We start from the raw sequence: 24,263 nt of genomic DNA, 5'->3' as shown, positions 1-24,263 counted from the left end.
ACGTGCCTTTGAGATGATAAAATAACTAAGCTTCTTGATCTATAAAATCTAGAGTAATAAATGTCATTATATTTAGTCATTTTCTTAGATACTTTTATTGGTATAAGTACTTCTTCCGCTGAGGTACATGGCAAGTCTCCTAAGAAGTCTCAAGAACCAGCCTTCTGGAGGTGACTTTTTCTAACCTTAGCTAGCCTGGTCCTCAAATGTTAGTACAGAAAGACCACTTACTACACTAAGCCATTTCATCTTGGAAGGCTTTGCAAGAGCTTGTGTTGCACTGTCATAGCCTTATAAGAACTCAGGGTTACTCTCATAACATACAGTTACGCTCCAGACAAAAATTTTATGGGAGAATTATGAGTTATACTAGCAGAGATAAAGAAGCTTGCCTTTATTTCATTAATGATGTAACATATGATAACCTAAAGCCTTGCTTTATAGGATCTTTCTTTTGTATAGAATCTGTGTTCTAGTCATGTGCCCATATTCTGTTACTTCATTTAGGGCTGTATCCCAATAGGTTTGTTAAACTGAGTTAAAAAACTACCCTTGAAGGTTTGCGTGATGAAGTACAGGTGTGTATTTATATCTACTAGAACCTGTCGTTCCTTCATATAATTAGATCTTCACCTTTTACTATCTTGCTGTTTCTCCCTTCTTTCCTCTTCCCTTTCCCTTCCCCCCTGCAAAAAAAAGGAAAAAAAAAGCCTTGAATATGGAATTTCAGAGAAAATGATGGGCATAAAATATTGAATTATTTCTCAGTTCTTTTCTGTATTTTGTTTAAAAACAGACAGAATTTAAGATCCACTTTGTCAAAACTTGTTACATGCTAAATATCTTTTAAAATCTACCTGTGGGGGTATGGAGAACTGTTTTCTGTTTACCTCAGGTGGCTTATGAAAGCCTAATAACCATATTGTATGGGCCTAAGATAGTCAAAGTTAGGGTGTATTAGAAATGGACTTTTTAAAGTTTATTTTATTTGTAAAGGAAATACTAAAAAAAAAATGCATTCATAATGTGAATGTGGGTACATTTGTTTATAATCAAGCATTGTAGCACTTAGCACAGTGCCTGGCACACACAGTAGGTGCTTAATAAATGTTTATTGATAGATTGGTTTGAGGAAAGGCCTGATTAAAACTCCTTGAGAGGCACTGCTTTTGATTTTGAAGTTCAGTTTGAAGTAAATATAGCTTACTCAGCAGTAGGTAGTAGCAGAGAGAACAGAAGGCAGTTACATTACCTTCTTTTGCACAAGCTTGTTATCAGCCAGACAAGTACACAGTTGAGCTCTAAGTAACTTTTAAAATGCAATATTTAAATTTTTGAGGAATGGGAAGTACAGTATTATTATATTGTGTGCATAGGTATAATCTCATATTGTATTAATATCATTCAGTTCATTCATTGTTTCTATCATGTTTGCCCTTTTTTGTAATGGAATTTTCACAAGAAATTTTCAAAATCTGGAAGGGCTCAGTAGAAGAATAGGAATAGTTTAAGTTCATTACTCTCACCTTGTGTGTGCTTATCTAGGGTTTGTTAGTGATGGAACCCATGGAACAGAAACAAAAACAAATCTGATTACCACCTTATCTACTCTGTTTGTAGTGGGCAAGGAAACAAGTGTGGTGTGTTCTATAAGCTTCTGCTCTAATTCACTTCCTGTGAACTTTTTGTTATTAGCTACTAAGAGCACAGGTTCTTTGTGCTTTACTTCAAGAAAATTTGAGTGCATATCCAAACAAACCCAAGAGACCACTTTAGGGTATGGTTATTCATATTACATAATGCTTTGATTTTACATGAGGATGCCCTGCAGGGCTCCTCTAAATTATCTGTTCTCTGATACATCTTTACTTATTGCTTAATCGTTGACTTCTTCAGTAAGGAGGCCGGGAAGTTTGGAAAATCTAAATCTAAAGAAAGAACTTCTGATCATTTAAAAATAAGGATGAACGATCACTGAATCCATAATGGAAAACAATGGAAAATGATTGTTTGCCGATATTTTCCTTCAGGAATACATTGCAGAAAATGGTGGATTTCCTGCAAAAATGCTGCTCTGTACTAGCTTGAAAATAAACTTCACAGTATTGTTTTTAAATATATAATCTGGTACCTTGATGGCTTTCTTTCTCCACAAAGTGTTACAGATAAAATCAGACTAGCCTTCCCATGTTGTAGTCGTAGTGTTAGAGAACTGGAGAGAAGGGGTGGTTTTTAGTTAAAGTCGTATATTTCTATTGTAGAAAATTCTGAACTTTAGTAGTGCCTTCCACTTATTTACTAAAGCCTTTTAAAAATAATAAGGCATAATTCAAGTAGTTTTGTGATGGAAAGGTTTGATGAAACTGTCTAGGACTTTTATTTCCTCTTTCTGTCTTCAAAATTAAGTTCATTTAGCATCTGTTGGCAAAAGCAGTCGCCTTTGGGACTTCCCTCCAAATGGACTTGTTTTAAACATGAATATCTATTGTCACCACACTAAACATTATTAGTCAGAACATTGGACACTTTACAAAGAACAACAATTAAGTTAGTGACTTATGTTGCTATTTATTACATTTATATTTTCAAATGTTTGACTTTTCATATCCAGGGATCCAAGCTTACAAAAATGGTTTCATTTACTCCCTGATTAAGGTCTTCCAACAAAGGCTTAATGACCATTTATCAAGATGCTGTAGTAAGTAAGGGTTTGTTACTCAGCTAGAACTTGGAGTAGTTGAACTCTGGGCAAACATCCTTGAATTAAATACATAGGCAGATTTGCCTTGAGAAGAGACATATAAATAGCAGCACAGTTTACTAATTTTCCCTGGAGTGAATGATAAGGTTTTAATATAATGTTTCACATTTATTTGTGTCATCATACTATGAGTGGAAGTTTTTAGAGGACAGAAAGTAAATAAAATAACTCCAAATACACCGTTACAGTCTAGTAGATATTTAGAATTTTAAGGTCAAACACATTTTTATCATGAGGCTAGTTTAGTTTAAACTTGCCCCATTAACAAAAGCAAGTGATTTGTTATGTTTAATGTAACAGACAGTTGTTAAATGCACGCTGATTTCGTTTCAAGTTGTGCACTAGATATTTTTTAAAGCTTTTAAAATTTTGGCTAAAACCCATTTTAATTTTAAGGTTCCTTGAAGTCCTTGACAACACGACTAAACTTTTACATAAGTCTCTTAAATGATCTGCTTTTCAGTCTCTCTGCTTTCCTTATGCCATATGAATTAATTTTTTATCATGTCACAAAACCACAAATTTATGACATAGTCTCAACTGGGCCCTCATTGCATCAAGGCAATCCTTTTATACGTCACTAATCAATTCATTATCCCGCTCACCAGAATGGCTTTCCCAAACCTATTCATCCTTCCACAAATCTCTCATGGCTCCCTCTCCCTTCTCCCCTCTCAGTTGAGAATCTTGCCTCATTTCACAGGGGAAAAAAAAAAAAACAAAAAACTAAAACCATTTGCTGAGAGCTTCATCTCCCCTCCTCCTCCACCCTTGTCTCCCTCGAAGTGGTGGCCCTTCTCCTTGCCAGGGTAAACTCCCAGCATGCACGTGTGATCCTTTTCCATCCCTACTTCTTGAGCACATTGTCCCCTTTTGTCATCCCCACTCTTTCACTAATCTTGAATCTTTCTCTGCTTCCCTCAGTTTTTCAGAGGGGCCCATGCAGGCTTTCATTCCCTTCCAAACTATTCTTGGCTTCCACACTTCAGAACCGTGCTTCCTAAACCTTTACTTTTCAGCTCCCTTTTGGTGTGTTGTCTTTCTCCATTAGAATGTAAGCTCTTTAAAGGCAAGCCCTGACTTTGTTTTGGCTTGCATCATCAGTATTTACAGTGCCTAGCACATGGGAAGTACCTAATGAAGGCTCGTTTGCTCACTTCTTTCCTCTCTACTCACAAGCCCATATCTCTCTCCACCTTTAAAAAAAATCCACCCTTGATCTTTCAGTTTTGCCAGTGCTCATCTGTTCTTCCCTTTTGGGGCTAAACTCCTTGAAAAAGGTTGTCTATGATCAGTGCCTCTACTTACTTTTTCCAGTCCATTTTTTGACAATGAACCAAAATTGCTCTTTCTGAGAGATCAGTGATCTCTTTAATTGCCAAAACTAATGACCTTTTCTCAGTCTTTCTCTTTCTTGACCTCTCTGAAACCTTTGGTGCTGCCACTCACCCTCTTTCCCTTCATATTTTCTGTTCTCTGTTTTCACGATATCCCTCTCTCCTCGGTCATCTTGGCTGGATTTTTATTCAGGCCATCACCATTAATCACGGTATCTCTCAAGGCCCTGTCCTTCTGTCATTTCACTCATGTCTTACTCTTCGTGCTGTCTAGCTGCTTGTTTTCCCCCTGCCCCTCACGTATGTATGTGTATGTGTGCCTATCTAGGTATGTACATACATACATATTTAATGGTTTCATTAGCTCCCGTAGATGCTGTATCTCTAGGCAGATGATTGTCAGATGTATTTTTCTAGCCTAAACCTCCCTCTAGTCTCACATTTTCAACTTCTTATTAGATGCCTCTGTCTAGGCCTCTTAAACTCAACTTATTATCTTTCCCTCAAGCCCTCCTCCCTCCGCTCTTCCTAACTTTCTTGAGACTCTGAAGAATTCCACCAGCCTCCTGATGACCGAGGCTCATAACCCAGTTGCTGTCCTCAACTCCTCACTCTCCCGACATATCTAATTTGTTGACAAAATCCTGTAGACTCTCTCTTCGCAACATTTTTCATGTATCTCCTTTTCTCTTGACACTACCACCACGCTGTTACAGGCCCTTATCACCTCATGCCTGGATTATTGTAGTTAATAGTCTTCTGGTTGGTCTCTCTGCCTTAAATCTCTCCCATTCTAGTCCGTACTGCTCCAGCTACCAGAGTAATTTTTATAAAGTGCAGGCCTGACCCTGTAACACTGCCTTGCCATTAATAAACTGTTGGTTCCCAATTACCTCCAGGATCCAATGTAAAATCATTAGACTGGTCATAAAATAATATAGCAAATCATTGTTGTTGACCCTGCGTTTTCGAAGAGGACCGGTGACATCACGGGTGATGTCTTGTCTTGCTTGTAAATTGAATTTAAGTGAGACACAGTTGCACCAAGTCTCCCTTGCTCCTCCAGGTGCAGCGGATGACCTTGGCACCTGCTTCAGCCACCTTCGTAGTCATTGGAACAAATTGTTGTCATCTGCCCATTTTGCCAAGAGGATGTCTTCACATGCTTGGGGTGCACGTTCCCCTACTTCAGCAATTGGGTTTGCGGCTTATCAGTCACCCTCAATCTGGTTTAGCCCATCTGCTGAGACGGTTTTACCTAAGTGTGGTTGCTGTACATGCTATAGCATTTTGGAGCCACAGGGGAGAATTGGGTGGCAGGTGAATGCCAAAGGTGGACGAGCAGCCCTGAAAAGAGCCCAGTGAACCCTCACACCAACGGTGCTAGTCCCCCTAAACACCCCTTACAGCCCCTGGCACCTGGATGGTTCAGTGGATAAAGTACTGGGTCTGAAGATCTGAGTTCAAATATGGCTTTGGACTCTCAAGGCTGTGTGACACTGGGCCAGTCACTTAACCTCTGTTTGGCTTAATCCTCTGAAGAGGGGAAATGTCAAAGGACTCCAGTATCTTTGCCAAGAAAACCACTACAGGGTCGTGAAGAGTTGGACGTGACTGAACAACAACAGCAAAGTATAAAATCTTTATCTGGCCTTTAAAGCCCTTCATGATGAGCCCCTTCCTTTTTACCTTTCTAGTTTAATTACACTTTAATCCACAGTCATTTGAACTTTCTTTTTCACTGCCTGGAATGCTCTACCTCCTAGCTTGTCTGGCTTCTTTCAGGTCTCAGCTAAGTCCTACCTTCTTTAGGAAACCTGAACCCCTGTTCCAAAGACTGGGGGAGCTTTCCCTCTGACATCACTTCCATTTTATCTTGTACTTAGCTGTTTGTGTGTCTCCGCCAGTCTCCGTTAGACTGGGAGCTCTCAGGGAGGGCAGGGATGGTTTTTGCCTCTTTGTAAGTGCTTAATAAATACTGCCAACTGACTGACTTGTCCTGGGTTCAGACTCCATAGCCTGACATTTAAAGTCATTTAAACCTGTCCCCAATCTCTGCGGAGGTTAGTTTACTTCATTATCCCCTCATTCAGTTATTTTGTGGCTTTACTTATATTTCCTCCTGCCTGGAAGTGCTTCTCTGTCTCTTTATACCTCTAGAGACTACCTGTCCTTCCAAGTCTCACTCAGACGCTAGCTGCTTTGTGAAGCCGTCTCGACCAGGTGAAGCTTTCTCTGCTCTGTCATAGTACCTAAAGTATCCTTGTTCTGTTAGTCAGTTATCTTATGTGTCTGACTTAGCTAATAGTTCACTCGGGCAGCTCTCTACGGGCGGTGACTGTGCTCTTGGATGGATTTATACTAGCTTCCACAGTCTTTTTTGCAGTGTTTCATATGCACTAAATAAGAAATAATGTTGTTGGGTTACATTTAGTAAGAAGAATAATTTCTTTTTGAAGGACTGCCATTGCTTGTTCAAAGAACTATTGCAAGAACTATCGTGCTTCAAGAAAGCATAGGGAAAGGTCGCTTTGGAGAAGTCTGGAGAGGAAAATGGAGAGGAGAGGAAGTCGCAGTAAAAATATTTTCCTCAAGAGAAGAACGTTCCTGGTTCCGTGAGGCAGAGATTTATCAGACTGTAATGTTACGTCATGAAAACATTCTGGGGTTTATAGCGGCTGACAATAAAGGTTGGTGAACTTTAAATTTTCTGTATGTTACTTAAAACAAAATCAACTTAATATTAATGAAACCTTTAAAAAACCTATTAACTAGTGAAATTTGGTCAGAAATAGAAAACCACCATGTAAATACAGTAAGATAAAGCATCGTATAAATGTGAGCCATTTGATCGAAAATGAGATGAAGTACAAAACTTCACGGTTATCTATTAAATGTCATCTTAGTAGATTCGTTCCATCTTTTCAGCCTGCCAGGGTCTCTTCAGATCCCAGTTCTGTTTGTCAGATGATGAGTTGAATTCATTTTGAATCCTATTTCCTTCTTAGTTCTGTGTTTCTTTTGGAACATCACCAGTCTTCTGGTCTCCTGCTTGCCACATTTAAAGGATTGTCTGTCAGGATCGAATGAAGCAATGGTAACAAAGTCAGAGTCACAGAAGTTGGGGGTGTCATAGAAGTCTAATGAATACACTGTCCATTGCACAGCTTTATATATTTATATATAAATAATATATATATGAATTATATATATATATTGCACAGTCTGATTTCTGTGTATTTTTCATCTTCAAATGAATATTTAGGAAGAATGTTATAACAGGATTGTAGACAAAGAGCAGGAAGGATCTTCAAAATAATCTTGTCAAAACCTTTTTCCTTTTTAAAAGGGAGGAAATTGAGCCCAGGGAAGAAAATTATTTGCCCGAACTGACCTAAGTATTAAGTAACAGCCCGAGCATTTGGACACTTCTTGGCTCCAGGTCTAGCATTCTATCCATTACAGCTCCTGTCTGTCTTAATAAAAAAGGAACAAGAAGGAAAAAAGTAGCACTTTAAGTTTTACCAAGTGCTGTATGGATAATCCCATTTTATTCTGTAATAACCCTGGGGTGGGGGGAGGTAGGGATCACTGTCCCGACTGTACAGATGAGGGATCTGTGGCAGCGAGAGGCTCCTAAGTGTCTGGGGTCACATTTGAGCTCGGGGCTTCCTGACTGCAGGTCCAGTGCCCTGGGCCACTTAGCTGCCTCTAGTACTTTGAACATGATGGATTAAGAACATTCCTATGGCATTTAGATAATGTATATCTTATTACTTATCAAGATGCTTATTATAAGTGTCAAGGTAATCATACCTGTTGTGGGTTTTTCTGCCAAGCATTCTGAATTTGATTTTTGCTTTGTTTGGGACAGGGGAAGAAAATGGTATTTAAAAGACCTAAGGTGGATTTCAGTTATCTACTTCATTCTTCATTGCCTGGTGTTGTGAAGTTAAAGGTTCCGTCTTTACCGCTCTTAGATTCTTAGTATTTGACACCGTTTTTGCCTTTTTGAGATAGAAGCACTTTGTCTTTATACCAAGTAGGACTTTTAGACATGTCTCCTGGTTATTTCAAGATGATAGGATTTTGGAACACTCAGTTTTATGAATTATCCGTATAATTTATCAGACATCAAGGAGTCAGTGTATAGATTTGTTCCCCCAAAGCAGCCCATTATAGGACATCTAGAGAGTAATTGACCTGGGGCGGGGGGGGCTATTTTTTATGTCTCTTTTGCAGATACTCAAGTATAAAGAATTATTTGGAATCTAGAAAGTCAGAAAATAAATATGTTGAATCCCTGTGTGGCAAGAACCACACCTCTTCCCTGAGATCTCATCAGTGATTCTTCCTGGTGCAGTGTGCTTTTGAAACTCAGTGGAAGATATGTATAGATGTAGGTGCTTATTTTTCTCCCCAGATGTTGTACAGGTGAGGAATTTGAGGGTCATACAGCTACTAAGTGTATGAAGCCAGGTTTGAATAAGTCTTCCTTATGCCAGACCTGGTACTCTATTCACTGTGCCACCTAGCTCCACCAATAGAAATATTAAAAATCAACTACCACTTATATGGGCTTCTAGGTTTGCTTTGAGGAAGCGGATAGAGTGCAAGGCCTATAGTCAGGAAGATGAGTCTTCCCGAATTCAAATCTGGCCTCAGACACTTGCTAGCTGTGTGACCCTGTGCAAGTCACTTCACCCTGTTTGCCTTGGTTTCCTCATCTGTAAAATGAGCTGGAGAATGAAATCGCAAACCACTCCAGTGTCTCTGCCAAGAAAACCCTTGAGCAGTTGCCTCTGTAGGTCATCTGGTCAGAGTTTGGTTATTATTGTCCTGAGGGGCCAGGGTGGAAGAGTATTGGGATAATGAATGAAAATTAAGTATATGTGGCTTCTCACCCTCTGCTTGGCCAACTAGATAATCTGTTCCTTCAGTGTTGTGCCACAGTCCCCCAGGGATTTCTGTTTGGGCAAGAAACCATTGCTGCAGATGACCAAACAAGTCTAGAGGTGTTAAAGGGTATGTCTGAGGTCATTTATGTAGTAGTAATACAACTGCAATTCAAATTTAGGTCTAAACATCAAGGATCTGGTTTGCACACTGATACAGATTACCAGTGCCCTTTGAGTTAGTAGACAATCTTTTAAAAACTTATCTCTGTATAGCCAACCTGCTGAATAGCTTCTCCAAATATAGGCTAGTCATTGAAAAATGGACATTAGGAGTCAAGAATATAGGCCTCATCTCTGACAAGTCATTCAGTGTCTCAACCTAAGCTTCCTTTTCTTTTAAAATTAGAGTTTTACTCTTTCACCTGATTATACTAAGGAGTTATTTTAAGGGTTGAATAGATAAAATATATGTATATATACTGTTTGAAAAGTATAATGCACAGTGGTGTGTTTTAGTATTAAAAACTAGATATGACAATTTATCTAACAATTTTAAATGTTTTGTATAAATGTTAGAAAATTTTGCTGTTCCTTTATTTTGCAGACAATGGTACGTGGACTCAGCTGTGGTTGGTTTCCGATTATCATGAACATGGGTCCCTTTTTGATTACTTAAATAGGTACACAGTTACTGTGGAAGGGATGATAAAACTAGCTCTATCTACCGCTAGTGGACTAGCGCATCTTCACATGGAGATTGTTGGCACTCAAGGTAAGGCCTCAGGTGGCACTTCATTATTCATAGAAATGCAGAATAGTTGTGATGTGATGTGTTTATATGTGCCTCTACTAAGAGATAATTATTAAGAATCCTGTATTTTGTTCTAATTAATCTCAAGGTGAACTGTGATACGAATTTGGGAATGATTTCTGTTGCTAATTCTCCTTCATCCACTTCATCCCATTAGTATATTATTGTGAATTTAAAAGTATTCTATAGTATCCAGGCTGGTTCTGGTGTTGAAAGGACTAGTAGAATGTTCTGAGATATCTGAGAATGAAGACTTCTTATGAAATAGGATTATATATGTGATCTCTTAGCTGTGCAGCAATAATACAGTAAAATTAATGTTACTAAGAATTTGAAAACATTTTACTTACTTACCCTCAGTTCTATCTACGTTCCAGTCATGTATAACGTAATATCACTCACTCATGCACTTGTTTTTTCTCATGTTATCTGGCTCTGTAATTTTTATATATCCAAGTAGGAAGCTTTTTCAGGGGCAGATCCTTTTTTGAAAAAAATTTAATATTTTAGTTTTTCCCCAGTTATGTGTAAAAACAATTTGTAATGTTTGGTTTTTTTTGAATTTATGAGTTCCAAATTCCTTCCCTTTTTCCCTTCCCCTCTCATTGAGAAGGCAAGCAATTTGATATAGGTTATACATGTGCAGTCATGTAAAGCATATTTTCAGATCAGTCATGTGAAAGAAAACACAGATCAAAAGAATAAATGAGAAAAATAAAGTTAAAAGTATCCTTAGAACTGCTTCAGACTGTCAGTTCTTTCTGTGGAGATGGATAGCATTTTTCATCATAAGTCCTTGCATATTGTCTTGGATCATTGCATTGCTGAGAATAACTAAGTCATACCATATTGCTGTTGCTGTGTATAAGGTTCTCCTGGTTCTGCTTCCATTACTTTGCTTCAATTCATGTAAGTCTTTCCACGTTGTTCTGAGAGCATGCTGCTGGTCATATATTGCAGCACAGTAATATTCTATCACAATCACATACCACAGCTTGGTCAGCCATTCCCCGGTTAATGGACATCCCCTCAATTTCCAACTCTTTGCCACTACTAAAATACCTGCTATAAATATGTTTTGTACATAAAAGACCTTTTCCTTTTTGTTTTTCTCTCTCTCTATCTCTTTGGAATACAGACCTAGAAGTTATTGCTGGGTAAAAGGGTATACATGGTTTTATAGCGCTTTGGGGCATGGTTCCAAATTGCTCTACAGAAAAATGTCTCAATTTTCCTACATGCCCTCCAGTACTTACACTTTCCTTTTCTGTCATATTAGCCAATCTGTTAGGTGTGGAGTGGTAGCTCAGAGTTATTTTAATAAGCATCTTTTCATATGACTAGAGACTAAGGATAGTTTTGATTAGCTTTGTCTGAAAATTACCTGTCATATCCTTTGACCATTTATAAATTGGGAAATGGTCTTTTTTTAAAAATAAATTTAATCCAATTCCTGTATGTTTGAGAAAGAAGGCCTTTGTCAGAAAAATTGGCTGTAAAATTTTTAATACTATTTCATTATCAATGATACCTTTCAGTAAAATGTAATTTCCCTGATTATCTCTTTCAATTAGGTCTATTTTTACTTGGTCTGAGATCATGTTTGCTATTCTTGCCTTTTTTTACCTCAGCTGAAGCAAAATAGATTCTGCTCCAGCTCCTTATTTTACTCTGTATATCTTGGTTTCAAGTGTGTTTCTTGTAAACATTAACATACTGTTGGATTTCTAGTTTCTAATCCATTCTGCTATCCACTTCTATTTTATGGGTGAATTCATTCCATTCACTTTCACGGTTATGATTACTAACTGTATGTTTCTCTCCATCTTATTTTCCTTTTTCTATCCTCTCTCTCTTTTTACCTTGGCCCTTTCTTACCCTCCCTTTTACCATTCTCCCATATCTCATCCCTTTCCCCTCATGTTTCTCTGTTGGTAAGATATATTTTTATACCCCAAATAAGTGTGTGTGTGTGTGTATGTGTGTGTGTGTGTGTGTGTGTATTCTTCCCTCTTTGAACCAACTCCAGTGAGAGGTCAGGTTCAAGCATTGCCCACCATTCCCTCCCATATTTTCTCCTCAACTATAAAAGCTTTTCCTTGCATGCCTCTTTTATATGTGAGATAATATCCCCCATGCAATATAATTGCCTTACACCTGTCCCACGTCTGTGTAGATTCCTTCTAGTTGTCCTAATAATGATAAAGTTCTTAGGAGTTATGTGTATCTTTCCATATAGAAATGTAAACAATTTAACCTTATTAAGTCTCTTACAGTTTCTCTTTCATGCTTACTTTTTTATGCTGCCTTTTATCCTGCAATGTTAAGTCTTGTGTTTGATTGTCACATTTTCTGTTCAGTTCTGGTATTTTCATCAGGAATACTTAAAAGTCCTCCATTTCATTAAATGTTGATTTTTTTTCCCCTGAAGGATTATACTCAGTTTTGCTGGGTAGGTTATTCTTGGTTGTAATCCTGTCTCCTTTGTCTTCTGAATATATTCCAAGACTTGGAAACTGCTAAATCTTGTGTGATCTACATTAGTTGGTTTCTTTCTGGCTGGTCACAATGTTTCTTCCTTGATCTGGGAGCTCTGGAATTTGGCTATAATATTCCTGGGAGTTTTCGTGTTGGGATCTCTTTCAGGAAGCAGTTCTTTACATTTCTATTTTACCCTCTGCATCAGAGAAGTTTTCTAGATAATTTCTCGAAATATGATGTCTGTGGTCTTTTTTTATCTTGGCTTTTAGGTAGTCCAATAATTCCTAAATTATCTCTCCCAGATCTATTTTTCAGGTCAGCTGGTTTTCCAATGAGAGTTTTCACGTTTTTTCTTTTTTTTCATTATTTTTCTTTTTTTCTTGATGTCTCATAACATCATTATGAGCTTCCACTTGCCCAATTCTAACTTTTAAGGAATTATTTCCTTCGGTGAGCTTTGTGTCACTTTTTTCCGTTTGGCCAATTTTGTTTTTTTATGGTATTTTCTTTAGTATTTTTGTGCCTTTTTTACCCAAGCTGTTAATTCTCTTTTCATAATTTTCTTGCCTCACTCATTTCTTTTCCTAGTTTTTTCTCTTTTCATAATTTTCTTGCCTCACTCATTTCTTTTCCTAGTTTTTTCTCTTTTCATAGTTTTCTTGCCTCACTCATTTCTTTTCCTGGTTTTTTCCTCTACCACTCTTATCTTCTTAGTTTTTTCCAAGAATTCTTGTTGGGCTTGTGTTCATTTTGCATTTTCCTTTGAGGCTTTGCTTGAGGCTCTTTCATTTAGTCTTCTTCTGAGTTTGTGTCTTGGTCCTTCCTGACACCATAATAACTTTTTATATTCAAGTTCTTTGCTCATTTTTCCAGGCTATTTTCCTTTGAACTTTGTTTTTTAAAGTTGGGTTCTGCTCACCTGAAAGTGGAGAGGCAGTGTCCCAAATTTAAAACTTTTTTGCACTGCTGTTTTCAGAGCTAGTTCTGGGGGTCTACAAGTTTTTGGTGCTTCCAGGGTGGTAGTATCTTAACAGAAGTGTGGTTATTGCTGTGTACTCTGGTCCCTGTTCCTTTGTAGCAACAATTGCTAACATTCCTCACTGCAATCCAGAACTGCGTATTGGCAGTGGAGTTGCCAAATAACATCTGATCCTGTGCCCACGGTCAGCTCAGGGTCCCCGTAATCTCTTTCTGACCAGTTTTCCAATCTTCTTACTGTCTCTGTCTGAGAGCTCCCAGAGTTGCTGCTGCTACACTGTCACAGCCACCTCCAAGATCACCTGTTAATGTTGCTGACGTGTTTTGGGCCAGACCTGTCCTGCTGACCTCCTAAGCTGTCCTGGGCTGGCCAAATGTTTAATCCCAACCTTCTGTTGGTTCTGCCACTCCAGAATTTGATTTTATACATTATTTTAAAGTTGTTTGGAGGGGAATGTTGGGAGAGTTCAGCTGGCTTGCTGTCTCTATTCCTCCACCATGTTGGCTCCACCCAGAAAGATACAGATTAAAAAATAGTATAGTTAGGTGGCTTTGAAACATTGAATACCTGTATGCAGAGAGTTGTGATTCAAAGAACTAATCAACTAGAAGGCACTAGAGAGGTACAAATTAAAGTATAAGAGCCATGGTATAGTGAGAAAAGTGCTGGATTTAGAGTCCAAGGACGTAGGTTCAATTCTGGCTCTGCCTCTTATATGATTTGGACCTCAGTTTCCTCGTCTGTAAAATAAGGAGGTTTTACTAGATGGTCGCTATAATCATTTCCACTTCTAAAGTGATCATCCTATGATCTCATCAGATTTGTACATGACCTAAAGCTGGGAGTGATCACTAATACAGTGGACATTTTGGGATTCAGTTTGATTCAGCAAGCATTTATTAAATGCTCACTGTGTACCAGGCCCTACCTTCAATGAGGTTACCTTCTGTTGGAGAGAGCGAATATGGATATGGTTAAATCAATGCAAATTATGCACAAAGTAAATACAAAGTAATTTCCTGAGCAGGAATAGGGAAAGCTCTAATAACAAAGAGGATTTTAAATTTTTTTGGAAACTTATTTTTAAATATAAATGCTTAATATAGACAATTTCACAATTATCTACAGTGATAGACTAAGATTAGTACTTTTGGATATTTCCAAATAGTGAATCATAAAAAGCACACTCGATGTAATTTTGAAAAATTAGATATTTTTTTACTGCCCAGGATAATACTAAACTGTTCTATTTATCAACTTTGGCAGCATAGAGAAGCAGCTTGGTAGTCGATAGGGGGAAAAAGCAGACTGGGGTCAGAATTTCTTTGACTAATCTCCAGGGTGAATGTTTTTGAGCCCTTGAGTTAATAGAATAATTGAATACTTACTAGAGAGTATGTTAGGCATAGTCTCTGAAATGTGTTTCTACCTACATTTTCATAGTAGGCATTTACTTTTTTTTTTCCATTCATTAGTATTTTATTTTTTCCAATTACATGTAAAGACTATTTTCAATATTTTGAGTGCCAAAATTTTTCCCTCCCTGCTCCCCAAGACAGCATTTAATATGCTATAGGATGTACATGTACAATCATATTAAACTTATTTCCACATTAGACATGTGAAAGAAGAATCAGAACAAAAGGGAAAAACCATGAGAAAAAAAGAAACAGAAAAGAGGAAAAAAAATAGTATGCTTCTATCTGCATTCAGACTCCATAGTTCTTTCTCTGGATGTGGATAGCATTTTCATCATGAGTCTTTTGGAATTGTCTTAGCATTGTATTTCTGAGAAGAGCAAAGTCTATCAAAGGTGATCATTCCAGGATGTTGTGTTGCTGTGTACAATGCTCTCCTGGTTCTGCTCACTTCACTCAGCATCAGTTCACAGAGGTCTTTCCAGGTTTTTCTGAAGACATCCTGCTCCTCATTTCTTATAGCACAATAGTATTCCATTACATTCATATACCGCAACTTGTTTAGCCATTCCCCAATTGATGGGCATCCCCTCAATTTCCAATTCTCTTCCACCACAAAAAGAGCTGCTATAAATATTTTTGGTCATGTGGGTCCTTTTCCATTTTTTTTGTTTTTTTTTTAATTTAAATTTATTTATTTAACATATTTGGTTTTCAGCATTGATTTTCACAAGAGTTTGAATTACAAATTTTCTCCCCATTTCTACCCTCCCCCTGACTCCAAGACGGTGTATATTCTGGTTGCCCTGTTCCCCAGTCAGCCCTCCCTTCTGTCACCCCACTCCCCTCCCATCCCCTTTTCCCTTCCTTTCTTGTAGGACAAGATAAATTTCTACGCCCCATTGCCTGTTTATCTTATTTTTTAGTTGCATGCAAAAACTTTTTTTGTTTTTGAACATCTGATTTTAAAACTTTGAGTTCCAAATTCTCTCCCCTCTTCCCTTCCCACCCACCCTCCCTAAGAAGTCAAGCAATTCAACATAGGCCACATGTGTATCATTATGTATAACCCTTCCACAATACTCATGTTGTGAAAGACTAACTATATTTTGCTCCTTCCCAACCCATCCCCCTTTATTGAATTTTCTCCCTTGACCCTGTTCCCTTTCCAAAGTGTTTGTTTTTGACTACTTCCACCCCCATCTGCCCTCCCCTCCATCATCCCCCCCCTTTTATTTTTTTTTATCTTCCTCCCTCTTCTTTCCTGTGAGGTAAGATACCCAACTGAGTATGTATGGTATTCCCCCTCAGGCCAAATCTGATGAGAGCAAGATTCACTCATTCCCCCCTCACCTGCCCTCTCCCCTCCTCCCACAGAACTGCTTCCTCTTGCCACCTTCATGCGAGATAATCCACCCCATTCTATCTCTCCCTATCTCCCTCTCTCAGTATGTTGCTCTCTCATCCCTTAATTTCATTTTATTTCTTTCAGATATCGTCCCTTCATCTTCAACTCACCCTGTGTCTGCTCTCTCTCTTTTACACACACACACACACACATATATATATATATATATATACACACACACACACACATATATATACACATACATACACATACATACATATACACATAGATATATACATACATACACATTCACCTATATATATACATAAACATATATATATATATATATGCATATTCCCTTCAGCTACCCTAATACTGAGGTCTCATGAATCATACACATCATCTTTCCATGTAGGAATGTAAACAAAACAGTTCAACTTTAGTAAGTCCCTTGCAATTTCCGTTTCTTGATTACCTTTTCATGCTTCTCTTGATTCTTGTGTTTGAAAGTCAAATTTTCTATTCAGTTCTGGTCTTTTCACTGAGAAAGCTTGAAAGTCCTCGATTTTATTGAAAATCCATATTTTGCCTTGGAACATGATACTCAGTTTTGCTGGGTAGGTGATTCTAGGTTTTAATCCTAGCTCCATTGACCTCTGGAATATCGCATTCCAAGCCCTTCGATCTCTTAATGTAGAAGCTGCCAGATCTTGGGTTATTCTGATTGAGTTTCCACAATACTGAAACTGTTTCTTTCTGGCTGCTTGCAGTATTTTCTCCTTGATCTGGGAGCTCTGGAATTTGGCGACAATATTCCTAGGAGATTTCTTTTTGGGATCTATTTGAGGAGGCGATCGATGGATTCTTTCAATTTCTATTTTGCCCTGTGGCTCTAGAATATCAGGGCAGTTCTCCTTGATAGTTTCTTGAAAGATGGTATCTAGGCTCTTTTTTTGATCATGGCTTTCAGGTAGTCCAATAATTTTTAAATGATCTCTCCTGGATCTATTTTCCAGGTCAGTGGTTTTTCCAAGGAGATATTTCACATTGTCTTCCATTTTTTCATTCCTTTGGTTCTGTTTTATAATATCCTGATTTCTCATAAAGTCACTAGCTTCCACTTGCTGCAATCTAATTTTTAAAGTAGTATTTTCTTCAGTGGTCTTTTGGACCTCCTTTTCCATTTGGCTAATTCTGCCTTTCAAGGCTTTCTTCTCCTCATTGGCTTTTTGGAGCTCTTTTGCCATTTGAGTTAGTCTGTTTTTTAAGGTGTTGTGTTCTTCAGTGTATTTTTCAGTATTTTTTTGGGTCTCCTTTAGCAAGTCATTGACTTGTTTTTCATGGTTTTCTCGCATCCTTCTCATTTCTCTTCCCAGTTTTTCCTCTACTTCTCTAACTTGCTTTTCCAAATCCTTTTTGAGCTCTTCCATGGCCTGGGACCGGTTCATGTTTTTCTTGGAGGTTTCTGTTGTAGGCTCTTTGACTTTGTTAACTTCTTCTGTCTGTATGGTTTTTTTTTTTGGTCTTCTTTGTCACCAAAGGAAGAATCCAAAGTCTGAGACTGAATCTGGGTGTGCTTTCGCTGCCTGGCCATATTCCCAACCAACTAACTTGACCCTTGAGTTTTTCAGTGGGGTATGACTGCTTGTAGACTAAAGAGTTCTATGTTCCATGTTTGGGGGGGAGGTGCCAGCTCTGTCAGACCCGCACTGCTCCTTCCCCAAGAACCCCCAACCCGAACTGGGCTCAGATCTTCGGCAGGCTGTGCACTCCTGCTCTGATCCGCCACTTAATTCCTCCCACCAGGTGGGCCTGGAGCTGGAAGTAACAACAGCTGTAGCTGCCCCACCTCCGCTGCCCCAGGGCTGGAAGCTGAACCGAGAACTCCTTCTACTCCCGCAGCTTTTCCCACTAACCTTCTCCGCAGTTTTTGGTGTTTGTGGGTCGAGGGGTCTGGTAACTGCCGCAGCTCACTGAATCAGGGCGCTAGGGCCCCCTCCGCCCGGCTTCTGGTCTGGACGGTCCACGCCGCTCAGGCTGGGCTCTGCTCCACTCCGTTCCCAGCTCCCAGCTCCGTGTGGAATAGACCTCACCCAGAGACCATCCAGGCTGTCCTGGGCTGGAGCCCTGCTTCCCTCTGCTGTTCTGTGGGTTCTGCCGTTCTAGAATTGGTTCAGAGCCATTTTTTATAGGTTTTTGGAGAGACTTGGGTACTGAGCTCACTCCAGTCCCTGCTTACCAGCCGCCATCTTAGCTCCGCCCCTACTTTTCTATCTTATTTTTGTCCTAAAAAAAGGCTGGTAACTTGTGGCTACTGACAGGTATTATTTTTTCTACAATCATGTTTAACTTTTCCCTTTAGGCAAACCAGCAATTGCCCACAGAGATCTGAAATCAAAGAATATTTTAGTCAAGAAGAACGGAACGTGCTGTATCGCAGACCTAGGCCTTGCAGTGAGACATGACTCCGCCACAGACACAATTGATATCGCTCCGAACCACAGAGTGGGAACAAAAAGGTAAACATTATTAAACACAATTATTGAATCACTTTTTATTCCTCCCCTTCCTGTTTTGTACTTGTTTGTTCTTGATCTCAAAGCTGAGACCAGCACACCTGAAGAAAAGCTTCAAATCACACACCTATAACCAAGAAACTTTTTTCAGCTTGCCACTTTAGACTTGAGTAGCCCTTTGTCTTTGGATAGAAGAGTGGCCTGCTGCTCCTCTCCAAAGTTACATAGTATCTGGCTTAGTTGGGACTTGGAGTATCTGGGACACCTCAGAAACCTCCAGTGGACCCCAGGACTACCTGTTCCCAAGAAGGGGACACTCTTTGGTCAGTGAGCTTACTTTTGATTGCTGGGAAATTCTAGAATGGATCATTAAAGAGGTGGTTGGTTCCTGAAAGTCTAGAAAACAAAGCAAAGATGACAAGAAACCAGCCTGGCTTCAGAAGCAGGGTCGTATGAGATTGGCATCTGGTACTCAGTATCACAATCTACATACCAGCTTTTAGAACTTAAAGCCAAATTACTGTTTAGTTAGAAATACATAAAACTCTCCCCAAACTTTTATATTTACATAAATATACTTTACATGTGAAATGTACAGTGTTGTACACGTGTGTAGATGTGTGCTTAGATTTTTTTTCTTCAGCTGTACCTAAGATGTCCTCCTCAGGTGAAATATATATCCTCAGCTAATATTTAAGGACATTCATGTTGGCTTTATAACCACATCCGAAATCATAGGATCTTGGGGCTAAAGATGGAGGGAAGCTTAGAAGTCTTCTAACTTAGCCACTTTGAATTTGTAGATGAGAAACATAAAGTTTGGGTAGCAGATGATAGAACCAGAACTGTTGTTTCCACAATCCGGCTAGCAGCTGCTGTGGGGGTGTAAGATCCACCTACAGCCAGCACCCAGAAAGCTGCCAACAGCACAGGTTCTTTTGATCTGCTTAACTAAGGAAAGCAAGGTGAAGGGGTTGACAAGTTTACTTCAATCCAGCATACAGACAGCATTCACTTAGTTCAGGGGAAAAATCCAGCACCCTGAACTTCAGAACAAATTACAAACATCAACAGACAGACCCAATACAATTCATAGTTACCAACATCTAGGTTCAGCCCGGGAGCTCAGAACAAGGGCTGGCCCAGAGTCACCCCCCACCACTGCTGCACCAAAGAGCTCCAAAGAACAGACAGCCAACCCCTGGTTTTTATATTTTTTTCAGTGTCAGGGGTGAGTCATACATACGACTCACCCACGTGACCTAGAATCGTCACAAAGAGGCGACTTAAACCCACGTGGTCTAAAAGCCTCTGCTGTCCCAGACGTGTAAACTAGGCCCTCCCTGGAGTTAGCCCGACTTTGGGCCCCACCTTAGTTGCCAATCCACACCCACATAGGTTTTACACCTAATAGGGGTTTGGGCCTGGGGCTTAGCACTTAGTAAGACTTGATGAAATACACTGAATTACCCAAAGCAAACAAAAGCCAAACACTTCAAGGGCACTTGAATGAGCGAAGGAGCCCATTTTGCTTACCAACACAACTGTTCATTTAAAATCTATGTCCTTTGACTCCACATGCTGTCCTCTTTTCATTTTAGAACTCTTCCCCAACCTGGCGTTTTAAATGTGTTGTCCCAAAGTCATCTGATGAATTCTTTCATTTCTCTGTAAAATTGGTTTTTCCGGACATAGCATTAGGTCATTATGGAAAAATACTCAGAAGACTTTTTTTTCTTGAGTCCCTAGTTCTGTTTAAAAACATTTGGTTCTGTAGGGAGGCAAAGTCTTAAACATCAGGTCTAAAAATTCTTGTAGAAGTAGTTTTATCTCATTTTATGTGTATGAAAGAAATGGTTGTTAGGGCAATTTCTGAGAAAAGATGCAGTATGTGGATTTTGAGCAATGATACTTGGCTCTCTCTTTGAAGAGTGATTGGAAAAAAGAAAATCGTAGCGGGTATTAACATAGTTATGAAGAAGCACAAATATGATTATAGTCTCTCATGCATGGGAAAAAGCATGCAGACCTATTTCACAGCACAGAATCTTCATTCTTTCAACAGGTACTTTGCAAAGCGCTGTGAAAGATAGCGAGTTATACTAAGAAATGAGCCCTGCTTTTTATAACCTTACTGTCCATTAGAGGAGAAAAGACACATAAATATATAGACAAGAATGATCCACTATGATCACTGGGATAATTTTTTAAATGCCATAGGAAAGTTTTTCTAGAAATCAGCCTTCAGCTCAGATTTTTCCAGGCTATTCAAGGTACTCCCCCCATCCCCAATCACTCTGCAATTCTAAGAATGCTAACAAAATTATCATTAATTAAACATTTCATTTGTAAATAGTATTATTTTTAGGTAGGCCATGTTTTTGATATAGTAGAGTTATGTATATTTTTTTTTCAGGAGATGCCAGTTTACTGCAAAAATAGAAATTACATTTACAACCTTTTTAGAGGATTTTTTTTGAAAGAGGCAGCCCTGTGTTCTGGTAAAGTCAATGAATATCAGGTCAGGAGACCCATTTTCCAGTCGTGGACCTATCTACCACTAGCTAGCTATAAGACCTTGAGCAAATCTCTAGGGCTCACTTTTATTCCTATGGAAAGGTAGGTTGGGGTTGAATTGTGGAGGGCCTTGAGTGTTGATCAGATAAGTCCAGCCTTTTTTTCAGTAAGCAGAGGGAAACTTGAACATTTTTGAATAAAGGAGTAATGTGGTTATAGTTATGCAATAAAAGATTAATCTGGCTAAATTGGTCAGTATCCACTCGAAATTTAGCATTGGGACGGTGAGACACCAGGAAGCAGTGAGCCACCAGTAATGTAAAGTACCAGCCACAAAGTAATGCAAGATGAAGATTGGATAGTCAAAGCTCCCTGGGCCAAATGGAGTGGGCCTGGGACTGAGAGTGGCCCTTGTACTTCCAGCCTAGGAGAAACAGGGAGACACAGTCTTTATTTTTTTTTGTCCAGGGAGATAGTCTAAACAAGAAAGAAATGGCTCTAAGCAGGAAGTCAAGTTAAGGCTAGTCTCAGACAAGAGATAATGAGAGCCTTGGAACAGAGTAGAAGTACTGGGAATGGAGACAAAGGAACAGATATTTTTAAGGTAGAAAATATGGGACCTATCACCTTATTAAATGAGGGATTAAGGGATAGGAAAGAACTAAGTTGACTCCAAATTCCAAGCCTGAGTTTTCTGGAGGGATGTGACAGGTTCCCTGGTTCTGTCGTTTGGGGCCCACCAAAGTAAGGTTCATCCCTCCATCTAATAGTCCTTCAGATACCATGTGCTCTTCCTTCCCTCCAGTGTTTTTAGCTGCACACACAGCACCTCTAAGTCTCCTAGTTGTATTGATACGACATGGTCTCAGGGCATTGCCTATCCTAGTTACCCCTCTTCTCAGCCTCACTCTCCAGCCCATCACTGCCCTTTTTCAGAGTGAGGCACCCAGAACTGGATGCAGCACTCCAGATGTGGGACCAGGGAGAGGACAGGTAGATCATTGCCTCTTCACTTTTTCTGGGGTGCTATAATAATACTTTTTGGCTCAGCTTATTTTCACTAAAATCCCCAGATTTTTTTCAAACTGCTAACTGTACCTATTATAGATACATGTAAACCTTTTTTAAAAAATTTAAGTGTAATTTTAGAATAAAATTAGTTAATAATTTCTATAATAATAACTATTGGGCATCATCTTACTCATTTCTGTCCTGTATTCTAGCTTGCCAAAATCTTTATCTGATCTTGATTCTGGCATTCGTCGTGATTGCTCTGTCTCCTAGATTTGGGTTATCTGCGAGTAATTTAGTTTCTATAGGAATGATCATTGAAGCCATGACAATGGATAAGATCGTCAGGAGAGATCGGAAATGCCGGTCGTTAGGGAGTGGAGTTGGTGGTGGGGAACTCATGAGGAAGTGACAGTGATTTTTCTTAAACATCAGCAAAATTATTTTAGAAAAACCAAAAAGAACCAATGAACTAAAATCATAGGTTGCCACAGTGGGTGATACTACCCTCTGGAGGGTGCTGGGTAGTGGTGGTAGTAGCCTTAGGTGCAGTTGGGGGGCATTGAGTAAAAATAAGGGGGTGGTGGAAGCAAAAGCAAAGAAGAGAAGAAAACTTTGAAAAACCATTTGTATGTTTCTTCTGTTGTGTAACAGTTAAAGTTGTAGTGATGATAGTATTTCCCAAATCGACACACAAGATACAAGTTATAACCCATCACTGGTCAAGTCTGCCAGCGTGTCTTAACAATCAGATGTTGCTGGGCAAGTTGCACATTGTCAGGAAGTCCAGCATGCATTAGCAGAAATATGTGCATGTAATGACTTGTTTACAACACTATAGGGTTACAGGATGCAATACTGCGTTTTCAAAATTTTCAATAGAGCGAAACACAAATTCACAATAAATGAGTAAATTTAAGAGTTATCATTTAAAAAAATTATTTTTTTAAATGACACATTTCAAAAAAGCTGTTAAAGGGTTAAAGAAGGTAGATTTCCAGGGGGCCACTGAGTAATTTTTTTTAAAAGGGGTGTTTTAACAATCCGGTTGGCAGCTTCTGTGGGGGTGTAAGATGCACCCAGAAAGCTGCCGGCACGCTGGGAAAGCACAGGTTCTTTTGATCTGCTTAACCAAGGAAAGCAAGGTGAAGGGGTTGACAGTCTTACTTAAATCGAGCATACAAGACAGCATTCAGTTAGTTCAGGGGAAAAATCCAGTACCCTGAACTTCAGAACAAAATACAAACAAATTACAAATATCAACAGACTCAATACAACTCATAGTTACCAGTGTCTAGGTTCAGCCCAAGAGCTCAGAAACATCAGCAGACAGACCCGGTACAATTCAGTTACCAACATCTAGGTTCAGCCTGAGAGCTCGGAACAAGGGCTGGCCCAGAGTCACGCTGGCCACCACTGCTGCTCCAACCGAAAAGGGATCTTCAAGCTGTCTCCTCTCCTCTTATAGAGTTTTTGACATCATCAGGCGCCGCCTGAATGACCAGAGCTGATTGGTTCTTGAGTTGGCCCCTCCTCTTAGGACCCTGGGAGGTTCACATCCACATAGATTAGGTTAACACCCAATAGGGCATGGCTCTGGAGTTACCTACCAGCCCCATGAATCGTCACAAAGAGGTGGACTTAAACCCATGGTCTAAAAGCCTCTGCTGTCCCAGACATGTAAACTAGGCCCTCCCTGGAGTTAGCCCTACCTTGGGCCCCAAGGGCCCAGCACCTCGTAAGGCTTAATGAGATAAAATGAGTTACTCAAAGAAAACAAAGGCCCTTTTGCCTACTGACACAAGGGGGTGGTAGGCCAAATAAGTTTGGGGACTTCTGAACTAGAGAGAAGAAGGGGTTAGGGAAGTTCAGTGAGAACCAGGAGTGTTCATTGTTGTAGAAGCTGTGAGAAAAGAGTTCCAGGAATCTTCAGTGAGAAACGGAGAAGAAATATCACTGAGAAACATTTGTTCCTTCCATTTTCCACCCAGATCTTTTCCTTGGTGCAGCTAGCTAACTCAGCAGTCTCCCTTTATCAAGAGATCAGTGCTGTGTAATATGTGAATCATTCTGTCACTGAAAGCGTGATATAATGCACTAAGTTAGAATGGCAGAATTAAAAACTGTTTTTGGTCTGAACCCATAATTTCATTAGCATTAGAAACTCTCTGAAGAAATTTTCCCTT

The 24,263-nt window shown here is 39.3% G+C and overlaps 1 protein-coding gene across 1 annotated transcript in view; it reads left to right on the top strand.

Annotated features, from left to right (window-relative positions):
* The window catches only part of TGFBR1 (transforming growth factor beta receptor 1), a 73,354-nt gene that overhangs the window by 39,940 nt on the left and 9,151 nt on the right, over positions 1-24,263 (top strand). Inside the window, exons 4-6 of the mRNA XM_036737833.1 lie at positions 6,558-6,788; positions 9,601-9,768; positions 18,396-18,552. Coding sequence (XP_036593728.1) covers positions 6,558-6,788; positions 9,601-9,768; positions 18,396-18,552 — 556 coding nt within the window. The remainder of the gene's footprint in view (positions 1-6,557; positions 6,789-9,600; positions 9,769-18,395; positions 18,553-24,263) is intronic.

Source organism: Trichosurus vulpecula, chromosome 9 (assembly GCF_011100635.1).
Source record: "Trichosurus vulpecula isolate mTriVul1 chromosome 9, mTriVul1.pri, whole genome shotgun sequence".
Taxonomy (NCBI): domain Eukaryota; kingdom Metazoa; phylum Chordata; class Mammalia; order Diprotodontia; family Phalangeridae; genus Trichosurus; species Trichosurus vulpecula.
This window is presented reverse-complemented; position numbering and strand designations above follow the sequence as displayed.